The sequence below is a fragment of the Hypanus sabinus genome, chromosome 10, assembly GCF_030144855.1.
Source record: "Hypanus sabinus isolate sHypSab1 chromosome 10, sHypSab1.hap1, whole genome shotgun sequence".
Classification (NCBI taxonomy): Eukaryota; Metazoa; Chordata; class Chondrichthyes; order Myliobatiformes; family Dasyatidae; genus Hypanus; species Hypanus sabinus.
In genome coordinates this window covers 73,985,442-74,008,512 of record NC_082715.1, presented here as the reverse complement: position 1 = coordinate 74,008,512, position 23,071 = coordinate 73,985,442, and the positions used below count along the sequence as shown (strand labels likewise).

Genomic DNA, 23,071 nt, shown 5'->3' with positions numbered 1-23,071 from the left:
CACCATCAGATTTCTGAACAGTCCACAGACCCATGAGCACTACACTATTCCTCTTTTGCACTATTCATTTACTATTTTTTATTGTAATGGTAATTTTGCAATGTACGGCTTCCACAAAACAACAAATCGCATGACATATGTCAGTGATAATAATCCTGATTGTGATAACTGACATTTAAAAAATGACAGCAATAATAAACTGCACTACCTTTTCTGTTTGCTTTCAATCACTGCTGCACTTTGATTACCACGTGCAGTACATTACAGGAAGGATGGGACTGCGCTGGAGAGAGTGCGGAAGGGATTCATCAGGATTCTGCCTACACTGAAGGGCTTTAGTTAAGGAGAAGGATTGGATAGATTGAGCTTGTGAACTCTGAAGTGAAGGAGTTAGAGGGGTGAGAAAAGAGTATGAGAGGCATGAATGGAGTAGGTGGTCAAAATATTTTTCCCAGGGCAAGGATATCAAAAACAAGAGGGCACAGTTTTAAGATGAGCTATAGATTTAAAGGGGATCTGAGAAGAAAATTTTATCTAAAAACATAAGAGTAGTGGACATAACCCAATACCTCAAGGGCACATCCCTCTCTGCCAGCAGTAGCATCAACAGGAGGCAACATTCATCATCAAAGATCCTCTCCATCTGGGCCATGCCATTTTCTCACAACTACCACTGGACAGGAAGTGCAGATGCCTGAAGCTTTACACCACCAGGTTAAATAAAAGCTACTTTCCTCGAACCTTTCAGTTCTTGAATCAACCTGCACAACCTTAATCATTACAGTTTAATAGCACTATGACCACTCGGCACTAAAATAGACTGATTTTTTTTTGCTTTAATTTTTTCTCATAAAAATTGTATCTGATTTCTGTTTAATGTTTTTTCTTGTTAATGCAGCTTATCTGATGCTCTGTGCCTGTGATGCTGCTGCAAATGAGTTTTTCATTGCATTTGTGCATGTGACAATAAACTCAACTCTGACATTGGCATTTTGGGATCTGAAATCCACTGCGTAAGGAGGTGGCAGAATTGGTTCCAGGACAATGGTTGCAATGGCTTCTCTGGGTGCTAAAGAAAGTGCAAATGTCTGTCATAAATGTTTTTCTTGTAATTGCAATACCCTATTGGACATTAGTAAAATACTGCAAGTCTCATTGGCGAGACTGACAATGGGAAAGCTGCGTGACCTTGGTTGTTGTTTGAGCAGGCCCCCGTGGCACTGCATTGCCTGTTACAGCCAGCCAGGGGAGGAGATGCTGGAGACGGTTTGGAAGAGAAACAAAGGTGCAGCAGCAAGCTGTGATCTGTGCTGGCCTCTGCAGACTAGCTCTTCTGTCGGTGCTGCTCTCCAGTGTTCTCTCTCTGGAAGAGAAGCTGGATTGCTTTCGACTGTGGCAGACCAAGTGCAAGACAAGCTAGATTTCTTTCACCTGCAGCAGACTCTACATGAGGTGAGGAACTGCTGCATCCTTTCTCTTGCAGAAACATGGCTCAAGGACAACATCCCGTGCACAATCGATCTTCAGGCCACACCACTCAGGGACTTGTGCTCATATTATTTTGTGATTGTAGATGGTATGACAATTATTTATGCTTGAGCGACTGTGTGAACTGTGTTTTACACCTTGGTCCCACAGGAACATTCTTTCATTTAGCTGTATACATGTGTATGGCTGAATGAAAATTAAACTTGAACAAATTCTATACTTGAGGCATTTAAACATACATTAAAAAAATAGGAAACTCGTCAAAAGATATGGACAATGTGGGCAAATGGGTACAATGTAAATGGGTAAAAGGTTGGCATGAACATGGTGGTTTGATCGGTCTGTTTCTGAGCTGTGCTCAAAACCATCTTCATCACTTCTCTTCCACTGCTCCATCTGATTCATGCAAATGGGGGCTATGTGGGAGGGAAGGAATAGATTAATCTTGGGTTAGGTTAAATGGTCAGTGCAACAGTGTAGGCCAAAGGAAATGCTCAACATTTTAAGAACAGCTTCTTTACACTGCCATCAGATTTTGAATGGACTATGTACACTATCTATATTTTTCTTACTTTCCCTTCTTTTTGCACTATAATTTTATATATACACGCATATTATATACAGATTATATAGTGTGTGTATGTGTATATTTCTATATATACTTAGTGCAACACATAAAATTATTACAGTATTGTGCAAAAGTTTGAAGCACATATATAGCTAGGATGTCAAAGACTTTTGCACTGTACTTGGTAATGTTATGCATTGCACTCCTCTGCTACAAAAAAAAAACAAATTTCATAACATATGTGAGTGATGATAAACCTGATTCTGATATGGGTTTAGAAGGGGCAGGGCGAGGGGATCATGGTTGTGAAAAGGGGAAGGGAGAGTGGAGGGAGCTGGAAGCACCAGAGAAATATCCTGTAATGGTCAATTTGGAATTAACTGACCTTGCTTGGTGTCTCAAGGATGGGTGTGGCTGCACCTGTGCCACCCCCTGCCCATGGCACTCTTTTTTTTCCACCTGTCCCACACCCATCCCGCGATGCTCTACTCTCAATATTCTTTGCTCCTGCCAGATTCACAAACTCACTCTGCACCACATGCTGGCAAATACAGTGCTGTGCAAAAGTGTGAGGCACAATACTAAGCACCTCTGCCTAACCCAGAAAGCTCACAGCTTTTGTCGAAGCTGGAGACCAACCACAGCCTCAACCCAGAACACCTACATGCGTGATCAACACCAAGTCTGACTGGCAATTGAAAGTTGATCGTGACACGCAATCCCTGACTTCATTATATCATCATCCTTGAGGCCTGACTAATGTTTGAAAACAACACAATATATGCCAGTGATATTAAACCTGATTTGATTCTGTACTGTGCTATACTGTTCTACTTTCTATGACGCTAGTTGGCTTTACTTCCTTGACAGCTCATTCTTCATTTTCCTTCCTTGAACTGAAAATCTCAGCAGTTAAGGGCAGTCTTGCTTCTGAGCGAAGTCTGAGAGGTCACACTGTCCTCTTGGCACCAACATCACCTTTCATTCCTAGTGACTCAATGCATAAGATCTTATGAAGAAACTGTGGAATAAATTATAACTATTGGCTGCCAAGATCTGGCTCATTCATCAGAATTCGTTGCTAGTTCTGCTAATCCAGTCCCAGTGTTTATGCTTTATCCAAGAAACCAACTTTGTTCTCAGGGATTCTGGAAGAATTTGATGTTAAAGAGAGGTCATAGGAAAATAGCCAGACTGGTTCAAGCTGACAAGAGGGTGACAGTAACTCAAGTAATCATACATTACAACAGTGCATGCAGACGAACATCTCTGAGCGCACAACATGTTGAACCTTGAAGTGGATGAGCGTTAGAGGCAGAAGACCACAAACATACACTCAGTGGCCACATTGTTAGGTACAGGAGGTAACAAATGAAGTGTCCACTGAGTGTAAAGTTCCTCAAAGTTAAGAATCCCTCAGAGTTACAAATTATTTGCATCTTAAATTGCACCACAATTGTCGGAAACCACAGAATCTGTTTTGCATGCTCATGCCGTACCAAGCTTTCACTTTTGTTAATGCATCAATGCTGCAAACAGTCCTTGGGAACCATGAAATGTGTTGCACAAAGCCAAGAAAAAAACCTCAAAGCAAATAAAGATCTCAAGTTACAATTCAGCATTTCACGATGCTGTGCAATCACGGACAGGCTTCTCATACTCACTGGTTTACTTTACAACTTCACTCATTTCCAAGCAGCAAAAAAAGTTTACAGGAAGTAAAAATGTGAAAAGATTAAGCTTTCATGTACTCAGACAGAACTTTCTTAACTCAGAACATTCTTCCTCTCCATCAGATTTCTGAATGGACAATGAACTCCAGCTCACTATTACCTTTTCCTCTCTTTTTGTACTACTTAAGCAATTTATATTTTATATTTATTATTGTAATTTATACTTTTATAATATGTACTATAATGTACTGCTGCCTCAAACCAACAAATTTCACAACATATGCCAGTGATATAAAATGAAATTCAGGAAGTTCAGTTCTCGTCCATTCTAGATGCTGAGATACATCCTAGGAAGTATCATCACTGATGTAACCTGGGGTCATCGGGTGATTCAGCTTTTTCAACATCAGACACTCTTGCCCAGGCAAGCCAGCCCGCCTTGATCAGGCCCTGGCTTTTGTCCCACGGTTCACACCTCTTGATCCACAGCCATCTGGAGGCTCGCTCAGCAGCCACTACAATGGTTTTGATTGCTCTTTTCTTTGCAGCGCCCGTAACACCAAGGAGAGAGTAGGTTCTGCACAACGAACAGCCAGCAAAACCTATATAGGCTCACATCGTGCTCTCCATCCATCTCGGATATGGTTCTACTAGCTCCTGGTATTTGGCCTTCTTACGCTTGAATGCTTCCTCAATCCAATTTCCTGAGGAACTGTTCTGATCTATCATGCCCACTTGCTTCAAGATTTCTAACAGAATAACCATGTCAGGCCTCAGGGATGGTGATGCGATGAAGTCACAATTACTTGTCAAGATTGACTTTCAGTTGCCAGTCAGATGCCATGGCAAGCAAGCCTGTTGGTGAGGTTGTGGTTGGTCTCCAGTTTGACAAAGGCTGTGAGCTTTCTGGGTTGGTGGAGGTACCTGCTGTTGGACCAGGAGAAGTTCTGCTTTGCGCATCCTCCCACCTTGTCCAAGCTCCCTGCTGCCCATTCCTGCCATCCTGGCTCTGTCTGAGTGTCTGTCCCTGCCCTGAGCCCCATCGAAGCTGGTTGAAGGGAAGCTGTCCAGCCCTGCCTGACCAGACTGCTGGTCCCTACCAGGTCCCCGTGCCTCAGGTATGACTCAGGCAACTCCACTTCGTCATTGGCCTTCCACTTCCTCCCTGTCCGGACCTCAATGCCTGCTGATGAGACTTTGGGGTCGCTGGAAACTCTGTACAGCAGCAAATCTCTTGTACAGTTATACCATGTGTTCCTCATTCAGGCTGCTGAAGGAAAGCTGCATTATTCCTCTTCCCATATAGAGCAATGCTGTTTAGGCTACAAGAGGGTACCATCTTCAAATGTAGCCAATGATCTTCCTTTCAAGAGCCTCGACTGTTAACATGGGTTGCCTCTATTGCCATCAAGGGCCAGAGGATTTGAGCAAGGGTGACATGCTGGTAGGTCAAGGCCATGAACTTGCCAGATAGGCCTGACTTGTCCACACTGGTGAGCCAGACTTCTAATTTCTTGGTGGCTTTCTGGATGGCAGCCACATCACTTAAGCTGCAGTCAAAGACCTTCCCAGGCTCTTGAATGGTTTCTCAGAGATGGCTGGGATAATAATACACTCCAAGGAGAAATGGAACTTGTCTGTGTCTGCCTTTCTTTAACACCAGAGACCTGGATTTCTCTGGCTTAAAGCCATCTTTGCCCATGCAATTAGCCTCTCTAACCCCTGGGGGATCCATCTACTGCCTGAGGCTGATACAGTTGTTGCTGTGAGGTCACCTATGAAGGCTCTGATTGGGGGTTCCTATCCTAGTCTACACTCCACTTCAGCTGCCTTAACCAGCATGTAAGAAGGTTACCGAGAATGTGAACTTGATCTCCTTGAAACCAATGCTCATCTCCTCAGTGAGAATATTACCAATCTGTCTTCATCACGGGGAATGAAACAGTTGCCTCAATTGTGATTTAATAATTTGCTGCACTTAAAGAACTTAGGCTTGCACTTAAAGAAAAATGCACTACCCACGAACTCAGAAAGCACTAATTGAAATAATCTGTTTTAAGAACCAGCTTCACCAAGTTGAGACTATGAATATGTATAAACCTACCTCTTTGGGAATGGAAATCAGTCTGTTTCTGTCCACATTAAAATTGGTCAGCTTTCGCAACTTTCCAATGCTCCTGGGTAAACCCTGAAATAAATTAAAAGTAATTACATAACACATCTGTAGAGGTTAGTACATTCACCTTACAGCACCAGCACTCACCGATCAGAAATGGATTTCTGCCACTGAATGTAAGGAGTTTGTACATTCTCCCCATAACCATGGGTGCTCTGGTTTCCTCTCACATTCCAAGGACATACGGATTAGCGTTAGTGAGTTGTGGGCATGCTATGTTGGCATCAGAAATGTGGCAACACTAGCAAGCTACCCCTAGCACGCCCTCAAACTGTTTTGGCCATTGATGCAAACATTGCACTTCACAGTACTTCATGTTTCGATGTACATATGTCAAATAATTTCTTCTTATCTTACTTGGGTTAACTTGCAGGTAGAGTTGGTGGTGACGAAGGCCAATGCAATGTTAGCATTAATTTCAAGAGGTCTGGAATGCAAGAGCAGGGATGTGATGCCGAGGCTTTATAAGGCACTGGTGAGGCCTCAATTTGAGTATCGTGAACAGTTTTGGGCTCCTCATCTAAGAAAAGATGTGCTGGCATTGGAGAGTGTTCAGAAGAGGTTCACAAGGATGATTCCGGAAATGGAAGGGTTATCATAAGAGGAATGTTTGATACTTTGGAGTCTGTACTTGGTGGAATTTAGAAGGATGGTGGGGGGGGGGGGATCCAACTGAAACCATTTGAACATTGAAAGGCTGAGACATAGAATAGATGTGGAAAGGATGTTTCCCATGGTGGTAGGAGGGTCTGGAACAAGAGGGCACAGCCTCAGGATAGAGGGGCATCCATTTAAAACAGAGATGCGGAGAAATTTCTTTAGCTAAAGGGTGGTGAATTTGTGAAATTTACTACCACAGGCAGCTGTGGAGGCCAGGTTGTTGGGTGTATTTAAGGCAGAGATTGATCAGTTCTTGATTGGGCATGGCATCAAAGGTTATGGAGAGAAAGCTAGGGAGTGGGGGTCAAGAGGTAAAAAAATTGATCAGCCATGATTGAATGGCAGAGCAGACTCGATGGGCCAAATGAATTAATTGATCCTATATCTTATGATCTTATGGGTTGTCTTCCCTGGAACGATGGAGGTTGAGGGGACACCTTATAAGATTATGAGACACATAGATAGTGTTGACAGACAGGATCTTTTCCCCAAGGTTGTAATGTCCAATACCAGAGGGCATGCATTTAAGGTTACAGGGGGTAAATTCAAAGGAGATATGAGGGGTAACTTTTTTTTTATATACAGAGAGTGGTGGGAGCCTAGATTGCACTGTCTGGGATGGTGGTAGAGCTAGATACATTAGACTTTTAAGAGACGATGAGATAGATAGATGAATGAGGGAAATGGAGGCGATGGACATTAGTTTAATTGTGTATTTGGTTACTCATTTAATTGGTTCAGCACATCATTGTAGTCCAAAGGGCCTGTTCCTGTGTGATCTTGTTCTATATTCTATGCGACATCCCTCACTGAAACAAAGTTAACTTGGGTAAATGTGTCTAGTCCATGGCTTTTTTGAAATGTTTTTTTAAAAAGTTCCCAAATCCCAACTTCTGCATCTACACAAGTACTTTATTTACAATAAATATAAAGCTTTTAAATCAAGTGATTTTCATTATGTTATATTATAATGTTTCATTATGTTCATTATGTTTTTCACCACATTCTTAGATATAAAAACTAATTTTCACTGCTGGTATTTTGATGCTGTCACCAGTTTGTGAACAATTACTCTGTTCTCAAATGAATCTTAAACAAACGTCAAGAGTTCAAACCAACATTAAACCAAATATTTGTTCTGTGAGAATTGTGGATCATGAGGTTAATTAATTTCAAAAAATCCTCCAGCATCCAAGCTGAAGTTATTGAAAGTTAGTTGAGCAGAACCCTTTACGTGGTTTTGAAAATAAATTAATCAAAATGCTGTTGAAGAGACAAGACTGCATACTGGAGGGTCAATGAACATACAGTGAGTGCTGGAAAATCACATCGAAAACTGAAATCCAAATTACTGGTGCAGTTCTGGGAGAGATGTGGTTTGAGAGACACAACTGTTGGACAAACGATTGAAAGAGGCTACAAGCATACCGGGTAATTCACTTGTGTGAAATGGTCTGCCTTCACTGTTCCTGATTACAATATACTCCACAATAAGAAAAATCTTCAACAACTGTTACAAATGTGCCACAACTCTGAGGGGCCGAAGGGTACAAAGTAGCCCCCTCCTTTTCGAGAATTGCAAGATCGCTATTAATTCGGGTCTGGGACCCAGGAAATGAGAGAGAGATGTCTAGAATACACAGGTTTTGGAATCTGTGTCCTGGCCCCAGAAAGGCAGAACCATTGATAACGGCCATTGTCTCTTGGAGACGGAATTGTGCATTGAGTACTGTACTATTCATTGAAGCCCTCAGGGAATGACCAGAGTGGGCTGGTTGAGGGATTGCATCATCCCAACCTGATTGATATCTGAGACCCCATGAGTAAGGATAAAAGAGGGTCTGGGGAACACCCCCTTCAGACGCACCAGGAAAAACATATGAGATCGGTGGGGAGTTGTGTGTGTCCATCCTTGCCCGGATGACAAGTCTTCCATAGAACGGCCTCTCTAAAGGACGAATGCGGATCAAGATCGAATGAAAGGAAAAGCCGGCGAGTTTCAAAAATCTGTCACTCTCTCTCCAACCAAAAAGCTACAGCCTGAATGAACTGAGTGACTTTTATATTTCCATCGGACAATACATTATCCCCTAGACAACAATAGAGCTATTTCTTATTGATTATTATTATACCCGCACTTTTAGATTTAGTATTGACGATGTATAGTATCTGTATGTTTGCATTGATATTATTTTTGTGTATTTTTACCAATAAATACTGTTAAAAATAGTACCATCAGACTTCAACGGACCTCTCTATCTTTGCTGGTAAGTGACCCAGTTACGGGATTCGTAACAACTTGGGGATCTCGTCTCGAGATTTGATACCAAATTGGAGGGCCAGTGAATTGGGCTTGTAAGTCCAAACTTGGATCTGGTTGTGCGCGTAGCCAGACGGGAAACCAGCAAAGATGGACGTGGATGAATTTATAGAAAACCTGACTCTGGAGGGGCTAGAGGCAGCCACAAAGTCTGACTTGATAAATATTGCGAAAGGACTAAACCTCGCAGAGGTGAGGTTGTCAATGAAAAAGCGGGAGGTGCGGAGAGCCATAACTCAGTATTATATTGTGAAGAATGTGTTTTCTGCTGAAGTATTGGAAAATATCCCTGAAAAGGTACCAGCTAGTGGGACGGCTCAGTTAGAGTTGGAGAAATTAAGGTTGGAACTTGCAATTAAGTTAAAGCAGCTGGAAGCAGCTGAAAAAGAGAGGGAGAGAGCCAAGAAAGAGAAAGAAAGGGCCGAGAGAGAAATGGAAAGAACCGAAAAGGAAAAAGAGCAGCAAAGAGCCAAAAAGCAACGGGAGCATGCACTCCAGCTAAAGGAGTTGGAGGTGAAGAGGGAGCAGGAAAGAGCTGAGAAACAAAGAGCATGAAATTCAGTTAAAACAGCTGGAAGCAGCCAAGAAAGAAAAGGAGAGAGCCAAGGAGGAGAGAGAGTATGAGGAGAAAGAGAAACAAGGCAACATGACTTGGATATGGAGAAGTTAAGGCAAGAGTGAAGAGTTCAAGGGTCAGACCGAGAGGAGCTGTTTAATGTTAGTTGGTTGAGGTCAGTACCTCCGTTCGAGGAAACGGATGTTGATAGTTATTTCTTGCATTTTGAAAAGGTGGCAATGAGTCAGAAGTGGCCCAAAGATCAGTGGGTGGCGCTGTTACAAAGTGTGTTAAAAGGGAAGGCACAACGAGCATATGCGGCGTTGTCCATGGAGGAGGAAGAGTCGGAGAATTATGAGAAAGTAAAGGAGGCTAATCTTCGGACATATGAATTGGTACCTGAAGCACATAGACAAAAGTTCAGAAATTTTAAAAAAGGGTGGAATCAGACGTATACCGAGTTTGCCTATGAGAAGGGTGTGCTCTTGGATCGTTGGTGTGCAGCAGAAATAGTGGAAGAAGATTTTTGGCGTCTCAGGGAGTTAATTCTGATTGAGGAATTTAAAGGTTGTGTTTTGGAGGATATCTGGATGAATTTGAATGAGAAGCCGAATAAGTCCATCTCTGAATTTGCTAGGTTCACAGATGAATATGCCCTAACCCACAAGACAAAGTTTTCCTCGAATAAAAGTTACCAGAGAGACCGTGGGAACGGTAGAGAAAGCCCGCCGGCTAAGGGAGAAACTAAGCTGGGAGCTAGTGGTAAAATTGAGGAGGAGAGGCAAGACAGCAGGAGATTTCCTGGCTTGACCTGTTTTAGTTGTGGAAAGGTGGGTCATATTGCATCTAAGTGCCTTGCTCCGAGGAAGGAGCCAGGAAAAGGGAGAGCAGCTATACCTATAGGCTGTATTGCGTCGATCAGAAAATCGACAAGAGAGCCCCAGGTAGATGGAGTACAGGAGGGGCATGAGACGTTTCGTTCAGAAGGAACCGTGTCTGTGAGAGAGGGAGACACACCAGTTCTAGTGCGGATCTGGAGAGACACGGGAGCTGAACTGTCATTGATTAGCAGTAAGGTACTGGATTTTGGTCGCAAGACGCGAATGGTAGCTTTGAGAGGAATAGGAAAAAGAACAGAAACGGTACCCTTGCATAGGATCATTATAAATTGTGAGCTGGTATCTGGACCAGTTGAAATAGGGGTGCGATCAGAATTCTCGAGAACTGACGCGGACGTCCTTCTTGGTAACGATTTAGCCGGTGGTAAGGTTTGGTCAGCAATGAAGCTGACGAGCCAGCCTGTAAGTGTTGAGGTCCCGCTCCTAGATTCCTAGATCTATCCCACATGTACGACCACTCGCAGCATGTCGAGAAAGGCAGCTGAGAACAAGACCAGTTTAAATCAGGCCAGTATCGATTTGGCCGAGACGTTTTTACCGACCCTGTACCACGAGGGTTTAGAGGGTGGAAAAACGGAGAATAGGAAAGTGAAAGAGAGTAAAGGAGAGGAGGTAGTCCTGCCCTTAGCGAGGATAAAATTTATAGAGGCATGAAGTAAAGATGAGAAACAGATAAAGCTGTTAAAAGGTCCAGAGTTGGACATGGATGATCTGTCTGGTTTGGCAGAACTGTTTGAAGAAGTTGAAAATTCTAAAGGTGTTCCCGATAATGAAATGAGGGCAGTCCTAGATGAAAAGGATGCCATTACCTTGAAGAAGTCTGCTGGGTTGGTAGATGAGGTTGTTTCAGCCCGCGGGGCTGAGTTTACTCCGGAAGGGAGTTGCCCATAGAGTAGCTGCGAGGATCAGGGGAATTTAGAATTTGAAAAGGATACGGGTATTGAAAGCCTGGAAGAGGCAAATGTCCCATTTGAGTGTGTCCAAGATGTGGATGCACGTGGTACTGAACCTAGTAATGGAGGTCAGAAAAAGTCTGAGGTATTTGATTTAGTTGAAAAGGATTGCAGTCCTTGTGGGTCAGATGGACTTGGTTCAGTGAAGAAAGGGTTAACCTTGGTAATAGTGGGAAGTGAGAATTCCCAGGTGTTTGTGTTCGAAGGTGTGTTAAAAGTTAGTGAGGAGATAAAAGGTGGTGATGTGAATCTTATTATTGAAGGAAAAGGGAAAAGTGTAGTTCCTAAATTGAATGAAGAAATTTTTAAGTCTGGATTGATGTCAGAAGCAGCAACCAGGCTACAGAGACAATGGCTTGGTAACACGGTGCCTGCGAATCAATTACAGGTTGAGTTGGAATATAAAGGTGCCCCACACGCTATTGTTATTCAAGAGTGTGGTGTGAAAAAGCAGAATTCGAAATGCTGTTTGAACAAAGAGTTTAAACTGAAAACTAATACCATGAAGGGCCAGAAGAGAAAACTAGCAACTTGCTTAAACTTAAAGAATTGTGTGGAGATTCGGAAAATGGTCTAAGTTTGGAACACAATGTTGATAAAATAACTCCTATGAAAGGAGCGGGCGAAAGCCTATTTCGCCATGGTGCACAAGCTCACCACGTGGGAGTTAACTGGAAAAGGGGTGAGGGTTGGCGGGCTGCCATTTTAAATAGCAGGATCCGGTTTTAAGGGATTTCGACAAAGCATATGAATAATAAAGACAACCCCTATGGAAGATTGACTGTTAAGTTTGAAAGTAACATAAAGATTAGTATTTGCATGAACTTTTGTAGTATACACGTAAGCTAAGATCACAACTCTTTAGTTTTTGTTTGCTGAAGGAAAGAAATAAAAAAAATATAGGTGGTTATTAAATTGAAGTCTGATGCTACAAGAATTTATTAAGGTACAAGATGTTGTGATATTAAAGGAAGTGACAATGTAATCGTCAGCTGTTTAGTTGCTGAATTGAATGTATAACTGTATTACTCTGTAGTGAAAAAAAAACTTTTGTATTGTGTTAGATTCTAAAATCCTGTAAGACTCTGTATTACTTCGTTTTTACCGATGGTAAAAACGCGTTGAAGGAAGGGGGTGTTACGAATGTGCCACAACTCTGAGGGGCTGAAGGGTACAAAGTAGCCCCTTCCTTTTCGAGAATCGCAAGATCACTATTAATTGGGGTCTGGGGCCCAGGAAATGAGAGAGAGATGTCCAGAATACACAAGTTTTGGAATGTATGTCCTGGCCCCAGAAAGGCGGAACCATTGATAACGGCCATTGTCTCTTGGAGACGGAATTGTGTATTGAGTACTGTACTATTCATTGAAGCCCTCAGGGAATGACCAGAGTGGGCTGGTTGAGGGATTGCATCATCCCAACCTGATTGATATCTGAGACCCCATGAGTAAGGATAAAAGAGGGTCTGGGGAACAACCCCTTCAGACGCACCAGGAGAAACGTATGAGATCGGTGGGGAGTTGTGTGTGTCCATCCTTGCCCGGATGACAAGTCTTCCACGGAACGGCCTCGCTAAAGGACAAATGCGGATCAAGATCGGATGAAAGGAAAAGCTGGCAAGTTTCAAAAATCTGTCTCTCTCTCCAACCAAAAAGCTGCAGCCTGAATGAACTGAGTGATTTTTATATTTCCATTGGACAATACATTATCCCCTTGACAATGATAGAGCTATTTCTTATTGATCATTATTATACCCGCACTTTTAGATTTAGTATTGATGATGTGTAGTATCTCTATGTTTGCAGTGATATTATTTTTGTGTATTTTTACCAATAAATACTGTTAAAAATAGTACCATCAAACTTCAACGGACCTCTCTATCTTTGCTGGTAAGTGACCCAGTTACGGGGTTCGTAACACAACACTCAATTCTGCAAGTCTTTCAGTGGAAGGACACACTTACTCACACAGAAGCACACATACACGTAGGCGTGGGCATATGCATGCACTCACATGCAATGTGTACACACAGACACTGGCACGCATATGTCTACAGCCAGGATTGTTTATGTGACATGTGAAACCTATCATTCTGGCTATATAGTAATGGTATACGTAACAGCTTTTTGTATAACCTATGTGATCAAGGGTCAACCTTATTCAATATATATGTAGTAGGAATTTGCTGTGGTGTGGTATATAAAAGTGTTAGAAGTCCAGATATTGAATAAAATATGAATAAATATACAAGTACCAGCATGAATTTACAGTGTAAACAGCATTACAAAAACTGGTTAAAGTTGTTTACAGTTTAGTGACAGAGATAATAAATAGAGTAGGATGGGGTGGCTAACTAGAAAGGTTTATCAGATTAACTGTCTGGGGAAAGAAACTTTTAAGATGGCCTGGAGTTTGTGTTTAATAGCCCTAAAGAACTTTTCAGAAGGGGGCTTTTGGAGAAGATAGTTTGCTGGATTTGACCATCTTCTGAAAGTCAAAGAAGGGACATCTTTTAAAACTTAAAAGGAGAAATTGTTATTTTTAAAGGGTCCAGAAAATAGTTTCAGGCTCTGAAAGATCAGTCATCAATCAGAATTTCCTTTTGTTTATCTCCTTGACTTCATAATACACATGGTCTTTTGTGTTAGTTTATTCTTAATATCATTAGCAAAGCAAATTAAAATACTGAAAGAAAACCAATTTACATAGTCTCAATGAAGCCTTCAGAGACGAGAAAACAGACATGTTCAAACTTCAAAGTGACTTTATTATCAAAGTACATATATGACAACATATACTACCATGAAGTTCATGTTCTTGCAGGAATTCACCATAGATACAAAGAAGCACAATACAATCAATGAAAAACGACACACAAAACATACAAATACGGACAATGTCCATACTGTAAGAAGGCAAATGGTGCAAATACTTTGTACAATAAAGTATTACAATAATAATAATTAAAATTGAGAACATGAGTTGTAAAGTCCTTGAAAGTGAGTCCATAGGTTGTAGAATCAGTTCATTACTGAGGTGAGTGAAGTTATCCACACTGGTTCAGGAGCCTGATGGTTAAAGAATAATAACCTGAACCTGATGGCATCAGACCTCCTTCCCAATGGCAGCAGTGGGAAGACAGCATGGCTGGATGGTGGGAGTCCTTGATGATGGATGATGTTTTCTTGTGGCAGCACTCCTTGTAGATGTACTTAATGGTGGGGAGGGCTTTTCCTGAGATGGACTGGTTAATGGCTTTTATCCACTGGTTTTTGGAGGCTTTTCTGTCCAAGAGCATTGGTGCTTTCATACCAGGCCGCAATGCAACCAGTCAGGATGATCTCCACTGTGCATCTATAGAAGCTTGTCAACGTTTTAGAAAACATGCCAAATCTGCGCAAACTTCTAGGAAAGTTTCTTTGGCTTTCTTCAGTGTCTCTGTATACTTTTGGATCATTTATATCTGTGGGAAGTGCTTGAACTGAGCCACGTCCTCACCCTACTTATCTCACCTCCATTCCTACCACTGGCAATGGACAGAGTTGGAGGTTGAAGACTTACATTCAAAATTATCCATAGGTCACTCTGAAAACTTCAAGATTCTTTCTTCAGCAGCTGTTAAAGTCTTACAGCATGAAAACAGCCTCTTTCACTCAACTGGTCCATGCTGACCGAGACGCCCAATCAAGTTTTTGCTCATGTTGAAACTGGCTGTTAAATGCACAACTTATAGACTCCTTACATGTTTGCTAAGTGAGCTGTTTGCCTCAGGTTTTCTTGCAACCATGGCATGCAGGTTTCCCTCGCCTTACCACACTTTACCTACCCCTCTGCCTTCCCAAATATTCTTAAGCTACTTTCCCCATTTTCACGGTTTTACTTGTATTCCAAGCAGCAAAGGTCTCTTGTGCCAAGTCAAAGGAGCTGGTGGTAGACTTCAGGAAGGTGAAAACACCCTGCATTTGCCATCTCCATCAAAGGAATGGAAGTGGAAGTCATCCGGGACGACAAATACCTGGGAACTCACCTGGACAATAAACTGAACTGGACTAAAAATACAGGGGCTCTGTACCAGAAGGGACAGAGCTGACTGTACTTCCTGAGGAGGCTCCAGTCATTCAACATCTGCAGCACTATGCCACGTGGCCAGCAGTCTTTTCTATGCTGTAGTCTGCTGGGGCAGCAGGGTGAAAGCAGCTGACGCCAAGAAGATCAATAAGCTCGTCAGGAAGGCTGGTTCTGTCCTGGAGGTAAACTGGAATCTCTGGTGGCTGTATCTGAGAGGAGGATGCTACAGAAATTACGGAGCATTGCAGACAATCCTTCTCACCCCCTCCATGACATTCTGGACAGACAGAGGAGCATCTTTAGTAACAGACTGATTCCACCGCTGAATGCCACAGGAGATCCTTTCTCCCTGGGGCTTTAAGACTCAGCAACTCCTCCTCCTATGGTTTCTTTGCACGTTTGTATTCTTTTTCATACCTCAATGCTTACATTTTGTATTTTAAAGCATATATTTCTGACTGAGCAACCTTGCAAAAATAATTCCCTTTGGGACAAACAAAGTTTTATCTTTTCTTCCTTCTGTGAATATTAGAGAATTTATGAAGAACTATGCATAAACAAAGACTGACAAACAACCAATGTGCAAGTAAAAAATAATGCTCAGAACATGAGTTGTAAAAAGTCTTTGAAAGTGATTCTGTAAGTTGTGGAATCAGTTCAGTGTTAAGATGAATGAAGTTGTCAATGCCAGTTCAGGAGTCTGATGGTTGATGTGTAACTGCTGTTCCTGAACCTGGTGATGGGGGACCTAAGGCTTCCATAACTCCTTCCCAGTGAAGCAGGGAACATAGCCTGGATGGTGGGGGCCTTGATGATGAATGCTGCTTTCTTGTGGAGGTGGTCCTTGTAAATGGACTCAATGGTAGGAAGGGCTTTGACTGTAATGAACTAGGTTGTATCCACCAATTTTATTTAAATTATTTATTAGAGATACAGCACAGAACAGGCCCTTCCAGCCTAATGAACTATCCAGCAAAGCACCTACTTAACACCAGCCTAACCACAGTACTACTTACAATAACTAATAACCCACCAATCAGTACATCTTAAGTTCTTGATTAGTCTGGTCATGAAAGGTTGCTGGAGAAGGCAGAAGAATAGGGTTAAGAGGGAAATGGATCAGCCATGGTGAAATAGTGGAGCAGACTTTTTGGACCGAATAGCCTAATTCAGCTATGTCTTATGCCCTTTGGAATGTGAGAGGAAACCTACAAAGTCACAGGGAGTAGCATAAACTCCACTGGAAATGAACTTCAAACTCTGAATGCCCCACGCCTTCATAGCATAGTGCAAACCACTACACTACCATGGTGCATGGCAGTGCCTCTACTTAGGAGTTCACAAAGATTCATCTTGAATTCTAAAACTTCGGCAAACGTCTATAGATGCATGATGGAGAGTATATTGACTGGCTGCAACACAACCTGGTATGGAAACATCAAAGCCTTTAAATGGAAAATCCTACAAAAAGTAGTGGATTGGGCCTAGTCCTTCATGGGTTAAGCCCTCCCCACCATTGGGTACATCTACAAGAGACATTGTCGCAGGAAAGCTGCATCCATCACCAGGGATTCCCACCACCAAAGCCTCAGGGCTCAGGATTCTCACCACCAATTTCAGGGACAGTTATCACACATCAACAAACAGGGTCTTGAACCAAAGGGGATAACTTCCCTCAACTTCACCTGCCCATCACTGGAATGTTCCCACAATCTGTGGATGCACTATCATTTCACGTTCTCAGTATTTATTGCTTATTTATTTATTATTTCTCTTTCTTTCTTTTTGTATTTGCACAGTTTGTTGTCTTTTGCACACTGGTTGAATGCCCAAGCTGGTACAGCTTTCTGTTGATTCTATTATGGATTTATTGAGTAGCCCACAAGAAAATGAATCTCAGGGTTGTACTGTATATGGTGGCGTATGTTCTTTGATATTAAATTTACTTTGAACTTCTTTTCTGTTGACTTTTTTGTTCTTGGGCCTTGTTGTTTCCATACCAGGTAAGACACTCCTCACTATGCATCGATAGAATTGTGTCACACACACTCCCACACGTTTACTTGCACTCCCAAGCACTCAGACACGCACAATGTTATTCCAAACTTATTAACAGTGAGAATAACTAAACTGAAGTACTGACCTCCAGCTTATTTTCTGTGAGCACGAGTTCTGTAAGGTTTCCACATTCTCCAATAGCGTCAGTCAAGTGAACTAAACGATTTTGATCAAGTTTTAGGATTGAAAGCTGCTTTAGTTTTCCTATAGGACAGGGAAAAGAAGCGGTTGAGGAGAAATAATTAAAAGTACTTTGTCACTTAAAATGAGTAGTTTTTAAATCAAACTGCAAAGTAGTTGGCCATTTCACACGTCACCTCCATGACCACCCACCCACCTCAAAAATTGAGATATTCAGCTCTTTGGAATAATGATTTAAAAAGGAGGAAGGGGAAGAGAAAAGAAAGTTCTCAAATATTGGGGATGCTGGAAATATTAAAGTCTCAGCCGATTATCTTTTATCAGCAGCTTTCATCAATAATAACAAGAGATTCTTCAGATGCTAGAAAACTTGAGCAGCACACAAAAAATGCTGGAGGAACTCAGCATGTCAGATGGAGGGAAATAAACTGTCAACATTTTGGGCTGAGTCACTTCATCAGGACTGGAAAAGAAAGGGGAAGATGCCAAAATAAATAGGTGGTAGGAGGGGAAGGAGGACAAGCTGGAAGGTGACAGGTGAAGCCTGGTGGGTGGGGATGAAGTAAGAAGCTGGTAGGTGATAGGTGAAAAAAGTAAGGGGCTGGAGAAGAGGGAACCTGATAGGAGTGGAGGGTGGACAATGGGAGAAAGAGAAGGAGCAGGGACAGCAGGGAGAGATGATAGGCAGATGAGGAGAAGAGGTAAGAGGTCAGAGTGGAGAATTGAAGGAGGAGGAAGGGGGAGGAGGAAAACTATTATGTGAGGGAGAACTGATGTTCATGTCATCAGGTTGGAGGCTACCTAGACAGACTATGAGGCAATATCCTCCAACCTGAAAGTGGCCTCATCATGGCAGAAGAGGAGGCCATGGGCTGACATGTCTGAACCAGAATGGGGAGAGGAGTTAAAATGGCTGGCCACTAGTAAATCCTGCTTTTTGCACATGGATCACTGTATCTGAGCTCTGATGAAAAATACTGACCTAAAACACTAACCATTTCTTTCTCCTCAGCTGCCGACTGTTCAATTGAATGCTTCAGACTTTTTCCAGATGCAAAAGATTCTGCTGCTTCTGCTGGCTTGGACACTTCCCCCAACTGTCTTACTCTGGCTTCTGACCCCTTCCTTTCCAGTCCTGATGACGGGCCTTGGTCCAAACCATAGACTGTTAATTTCCCTCCATAGCTGCTGCTGGACCTGCCCAGTTCCTCTTGCATTTTGAGTGTGCTGCTTGAAATTTCCAGCATCTGCAGAATTTCCTGTGTTTCTGGTATCCCAGTAAGATGCAAATAGTTTGAAGTCACAGCCTTGTGGCATTTAGATGGAGCTGAACCACTAACATGTACACAGCCTGGACATCCGTTGGAAAAAGTAGACTGTTGGTGTTTCAGGTTGAAATAATTTACAGCCTATTTTTTCATTTTTTTCCGTGAAGGAAAGCTAATTTAGGCAAAGCAAACTCTTCCCAAACATACCACAGCGGCAAGACAAAGTGAACATACCGATGCCATCTGGCAAGAATTCCAACTGGTTCTGTGAAACCAGCAGATCCGAGAGCAAATGGAGTCCACTAATCTCTTCCGGGAGTTTCTCCAGTTTATTTTCTGACACATCTAAACACACCAAGTTCTTCAGGTTTCCAATTTCCTGTTTCAATGAAAATGAAAACAAAACACAAACATGCGTGAAAGATTAAGCAACCTGCTGTGAAGGGCAACATCACTCCTATTAATTCCAATAACAAAATAATAACTGCTTGTTTTTCCATCAGTAAAACATAGAACATGACAGCACAGTACAGCCCCTTCGGCCCACTATAAAAGTTAGCTATTCCAGAGTTATAAATTGAATACTCACAAGTCTTCTTTAAATAAAATCTTACTTATTGATTGATTAATTGGCACAGCACAGAGCAGACTCTTCACATGCCACAGAGGCAACCTCCAATTAACCCTAATCTAATCGTGTGACAATTTGCAATGGCCAGTTAACCTACGTAGTACATCCTTGGACTGTGGGAGGAAACCAGAGCACCTGGGGAAGACCCACACATTCCATGGGAGGATGTACCAACTCCTTGCAGAGAGTGCCGGAGTTGAACTCCAAACGCTGGATAAACCCTGAGCTGTGATAGTGTCGTACTAACCACTACGCTACCATGGCACCCAAAAATAGTAAGAAATAATAAATATTTGTTGAAAGTGGCATCACAGGTAGATAAAAGCTTTTGACACTCTGGCCACAAAACTCAGAGCATTGGGTACAGGAGTCGGGATGTTATGTTAGTTCGGTGAGGCCAGATTCAGAACATATTGTGCTTTTCTTGTCACCTTCCTGCAGGTCAGATATCAATAACCTTGGAAGAGTATGGAGAAAAATTTACACAGACGTTGCCAGGATGGAAGGACCTGAGCTAGAGAAAAGTTGAATAGGTTTGGGCTTTATTTCTTGGAGCACAGGAGAATGAAGGGAGATCTTATGAGGGGTAAAGATAGGGTGAATGCAAGCAGGTTTTTTTTCCTCCTCAGGTTGGGTGAGAACAGGTCATAGGTTAAAAGTGAAAGGTGAAATATTTAAGAGGAATCTGAGGGCAATCTCTTCACTCAGAGGGGTGATGTGAGTGTGGAAGAAGCTGCCAGCACAAGTGCTGTGAAGAATCACAACAGAAGGATGTAATTCAGTTACAACATTTAACAGAGGTTTGGATAAGAACACAGGCACAAGGGATATAATCCAGGTACAGGTAGATAGGACCAGGCAGAATACTAAGCAAGCATGGACTAGATGGGCCAAAGGGCCTGTTTCTGTGCTATCACACTGTATGAATCCATCACTGGTACAAAGGTGAAATTACAAATTGAGGGTGTGGGTAAACTACACAAGGGCTGTGTTGAAAGATAATTAGCTGAGACACAGCTGAGGAATGATCCCCAGGGCAGGGAAACAAAACACCGACAACAGGATGGCTCCAATGGACAAACATCGTCATGCCTCTGAGAATAATTACAGAACATGCTTACCATAGGTACTTCAACCAGCTGGTTCCCATCCAACCACAGATCCCTCAGGTTTGAAAGTGATCCAATACTCCTCGGCTACAAATGAAAGTACATTGAAAAACATCAATGTTCACTGCAAATGGCATACAAGAAAAAAAAGTTATTTATTAATACGCTTCATTGAAACACTTCAACATTGGCTAACCATTACTTAACCTGTCAGGTTTTAGTGAACAGTCGGTAGAAGGCAACACTAGTATAATAGTCGTAGTGGATGATAGTGTTGTTGGGGAGGAAATAGTTGATTCCACCTTCGCCACTATTGAGCACATTTACAAGAACTGATGTCACAGGAAAGCAATCTCCATCATCAAGGACCAACGCCATCGAGGCCATGCTCTCTTCTCGCTACTACCATCAGTCAGGAAGGTACAGAAGCCTTAGTTCCCACGCCACCGGGTTCAGGAATACTTACCACCCATCAACCATCAGGCTCAAGAACCAGAGTGGACAACTTCCCCTCATCCCAACACTATTTCTCAAGGACATACATCTTATGTTCTCAATATTACTTATTTTTAAATTTTTTTCTCAGCTCAAGCTGGTAAGACCTGAAGTACAGGCATAACCATGCCAAGCAAACTCATTTTGCAATAGTTAGGAAATTTCAGACTATTCTAGTGGTGTATAATGTAGTGGCTTTCTTTTTTTCTCTCAACTCAAGCTGGTAAAACCCGAGGTACAGGTATAGCCAAGCAAACTCATTTCTCAATTGCTAGGAACTTCTAGACGATACTAAGTGCTGTGGCTTTCTGAAGATTCACATAGATATTGCTGTGTAGCCCTAACTGCTTAATGCTATTGTGTAGTGGCTTTGGGATGATGCCAGCTGTAGATATTACTATCAAGACAATGTATACCCTGTTCAAGTTCCCCAGTCTTTCAATTTCCTCTTTTAGTTCAGCATATTTCTGGTGTTTTTCATTATTAATTTCAGTAAGCTATGTGCGTTTGGAATGGCTATATCTATTAAGTAAGTTGTTCTTGCTTGTTTATCCTGTAATATTATATCTGAAGGGTTATAATGTGTCCTATATTCAATAAACGTTCGGTTACAGTATAATTTGTAGGACGGACTCTAAAACTGGATCAAGCTTGTATTTATAGTAAAGTATGATGTATTTTATGAGTTTGTATTTTAAAGCAAGATTTTTGTGAATATGTTTGCCACTTGATTATGCCTGTGGAAGTAATCAGATTGAGTTAAACTGCTACAAGATCCTGTAATGTTCCAGATTGTTTTTGGTTTCTCTTGGCATTTTCTGCATTTATTTGTCTTTAATTCGTTGGTCTTTTATTATGTATCTTTCATAATTATTTCATGTTAACCTGGTCCTGTAATGCCACAAGGAACCCTTCTGTTTCTGGGAAGAGATCTCCAAGTATTATCATTGTTATTAGTAGTAGTAATAGTATCTGCAGATTGTCATTTGCACATTGTTAGTCCGTGTGTGTCAATTTTGATTCTGTTGTATTTCCTTGTTCTACTGTGAATACCTACAAGAAATTAAATCTCAGGGCAGTACATGGTGACACACACGTACTTTGATAATAAATTTACTTTGAATTTTGAGTTACAGACGTATCATTGTCACTCAGTAGAACATTGGTGATGGATATTTGCCTGACATTGATGTGGACTGGGTAGGGTGAAACTCAGCCTTGAAGAAACTATAAACAATGCAAAGACTGTGCAAAATGCAAAACAGGACTGTGACAAACATGTGAGCACCACCAATGTGACGGGGAAGCGCATAGGACTTAAAATGGATAGGAGTAGGTTAGTAGGCTGGCGCAACACAGTGGGCCAAAGGGCTTGTATTGTGATATAATTTTCCTTGAACTCTATGCCCAAGTCTTCAGGAAATCCAAAAACCTTTTACACATGTAAGAATACAGCGGGTACATTGGGCTCTGTCTGGGAGGAGGAAGGCTTTAGACAACTGTAGCAATTTCTCAACCATTCTGATGCAAATAGAGAGGTGGAACCACACATTTGCTTATCAGCTACTTAAAACCTCTATTTTCCGAGTCATTTGAACAGAATAGCTGCAGCCCTTTCTGAGATTTTTTTTCTCTTCAAAGTTCAAAGTAAACTTATTATCCAAGTATAATGATTAGCTGTTACGGAATTCAGAAAATGCTTAATTCAGTTATCCTATAAATTGTTTTTAGAATTAGTCTGTTTGAATATAGGACATTTCACTAATATACAAGAGATTCTGCAGATGCTGAAAATCCCAGAGCAACACACAAAAAATGTTGTAGAAACTCAGCATCTATGGAAATGAATAAACAGGCAACATTTCCAGCTGAGACCCTTCATCAGGACTGGAAAGGAAGGGGGAAATGCCAGAATAAGAAGGTGGGGAAGGAGAAAGAGTATGAACTGGAAGATGACAGGTGAAGGCAGGTGGGTGGAGGAGGGGGTATGAAGTAAGAAGCCAGGAGC

The 23,071-nt window shown here is 41.9% G+C and overlaps 1 protein-coding gene across 1 annotated transcript in view; it reads right to left on the bottom strand.

Annotated features, from left to right (window-relative positions):
• Window positions 1-23,071, bottom strand: part of lrrc1 (leucine rich repeat containing 1) — a 139,185-nt gene that overhangs the window by 18,218 nt on the left and 97,896 nt on the right. Inside the window, exons 7-10 of the mRNA XM_059982083.1 lie at window positions 20,581-20,655; window positions 19,063-19,207; window positions 17,505-17,623; window positions 5,834-5,917 (exon numbers count right to left, since the gene is read on the bottom strand). Coding sequence (XP_059838066.1) covers window positions 5,834-5,917; window positions 17,505-17,623; window positions 19,063-19,207; window positions 20,581-20,655 — 423 coding nt within the window. The remainder of the gene's footprint in view (window positions 1-5,833; window positions 5,918-17,504; window positions 17,624-19,062; window positions 19,208-20,580; window positions 20,656-23,071) is intronic.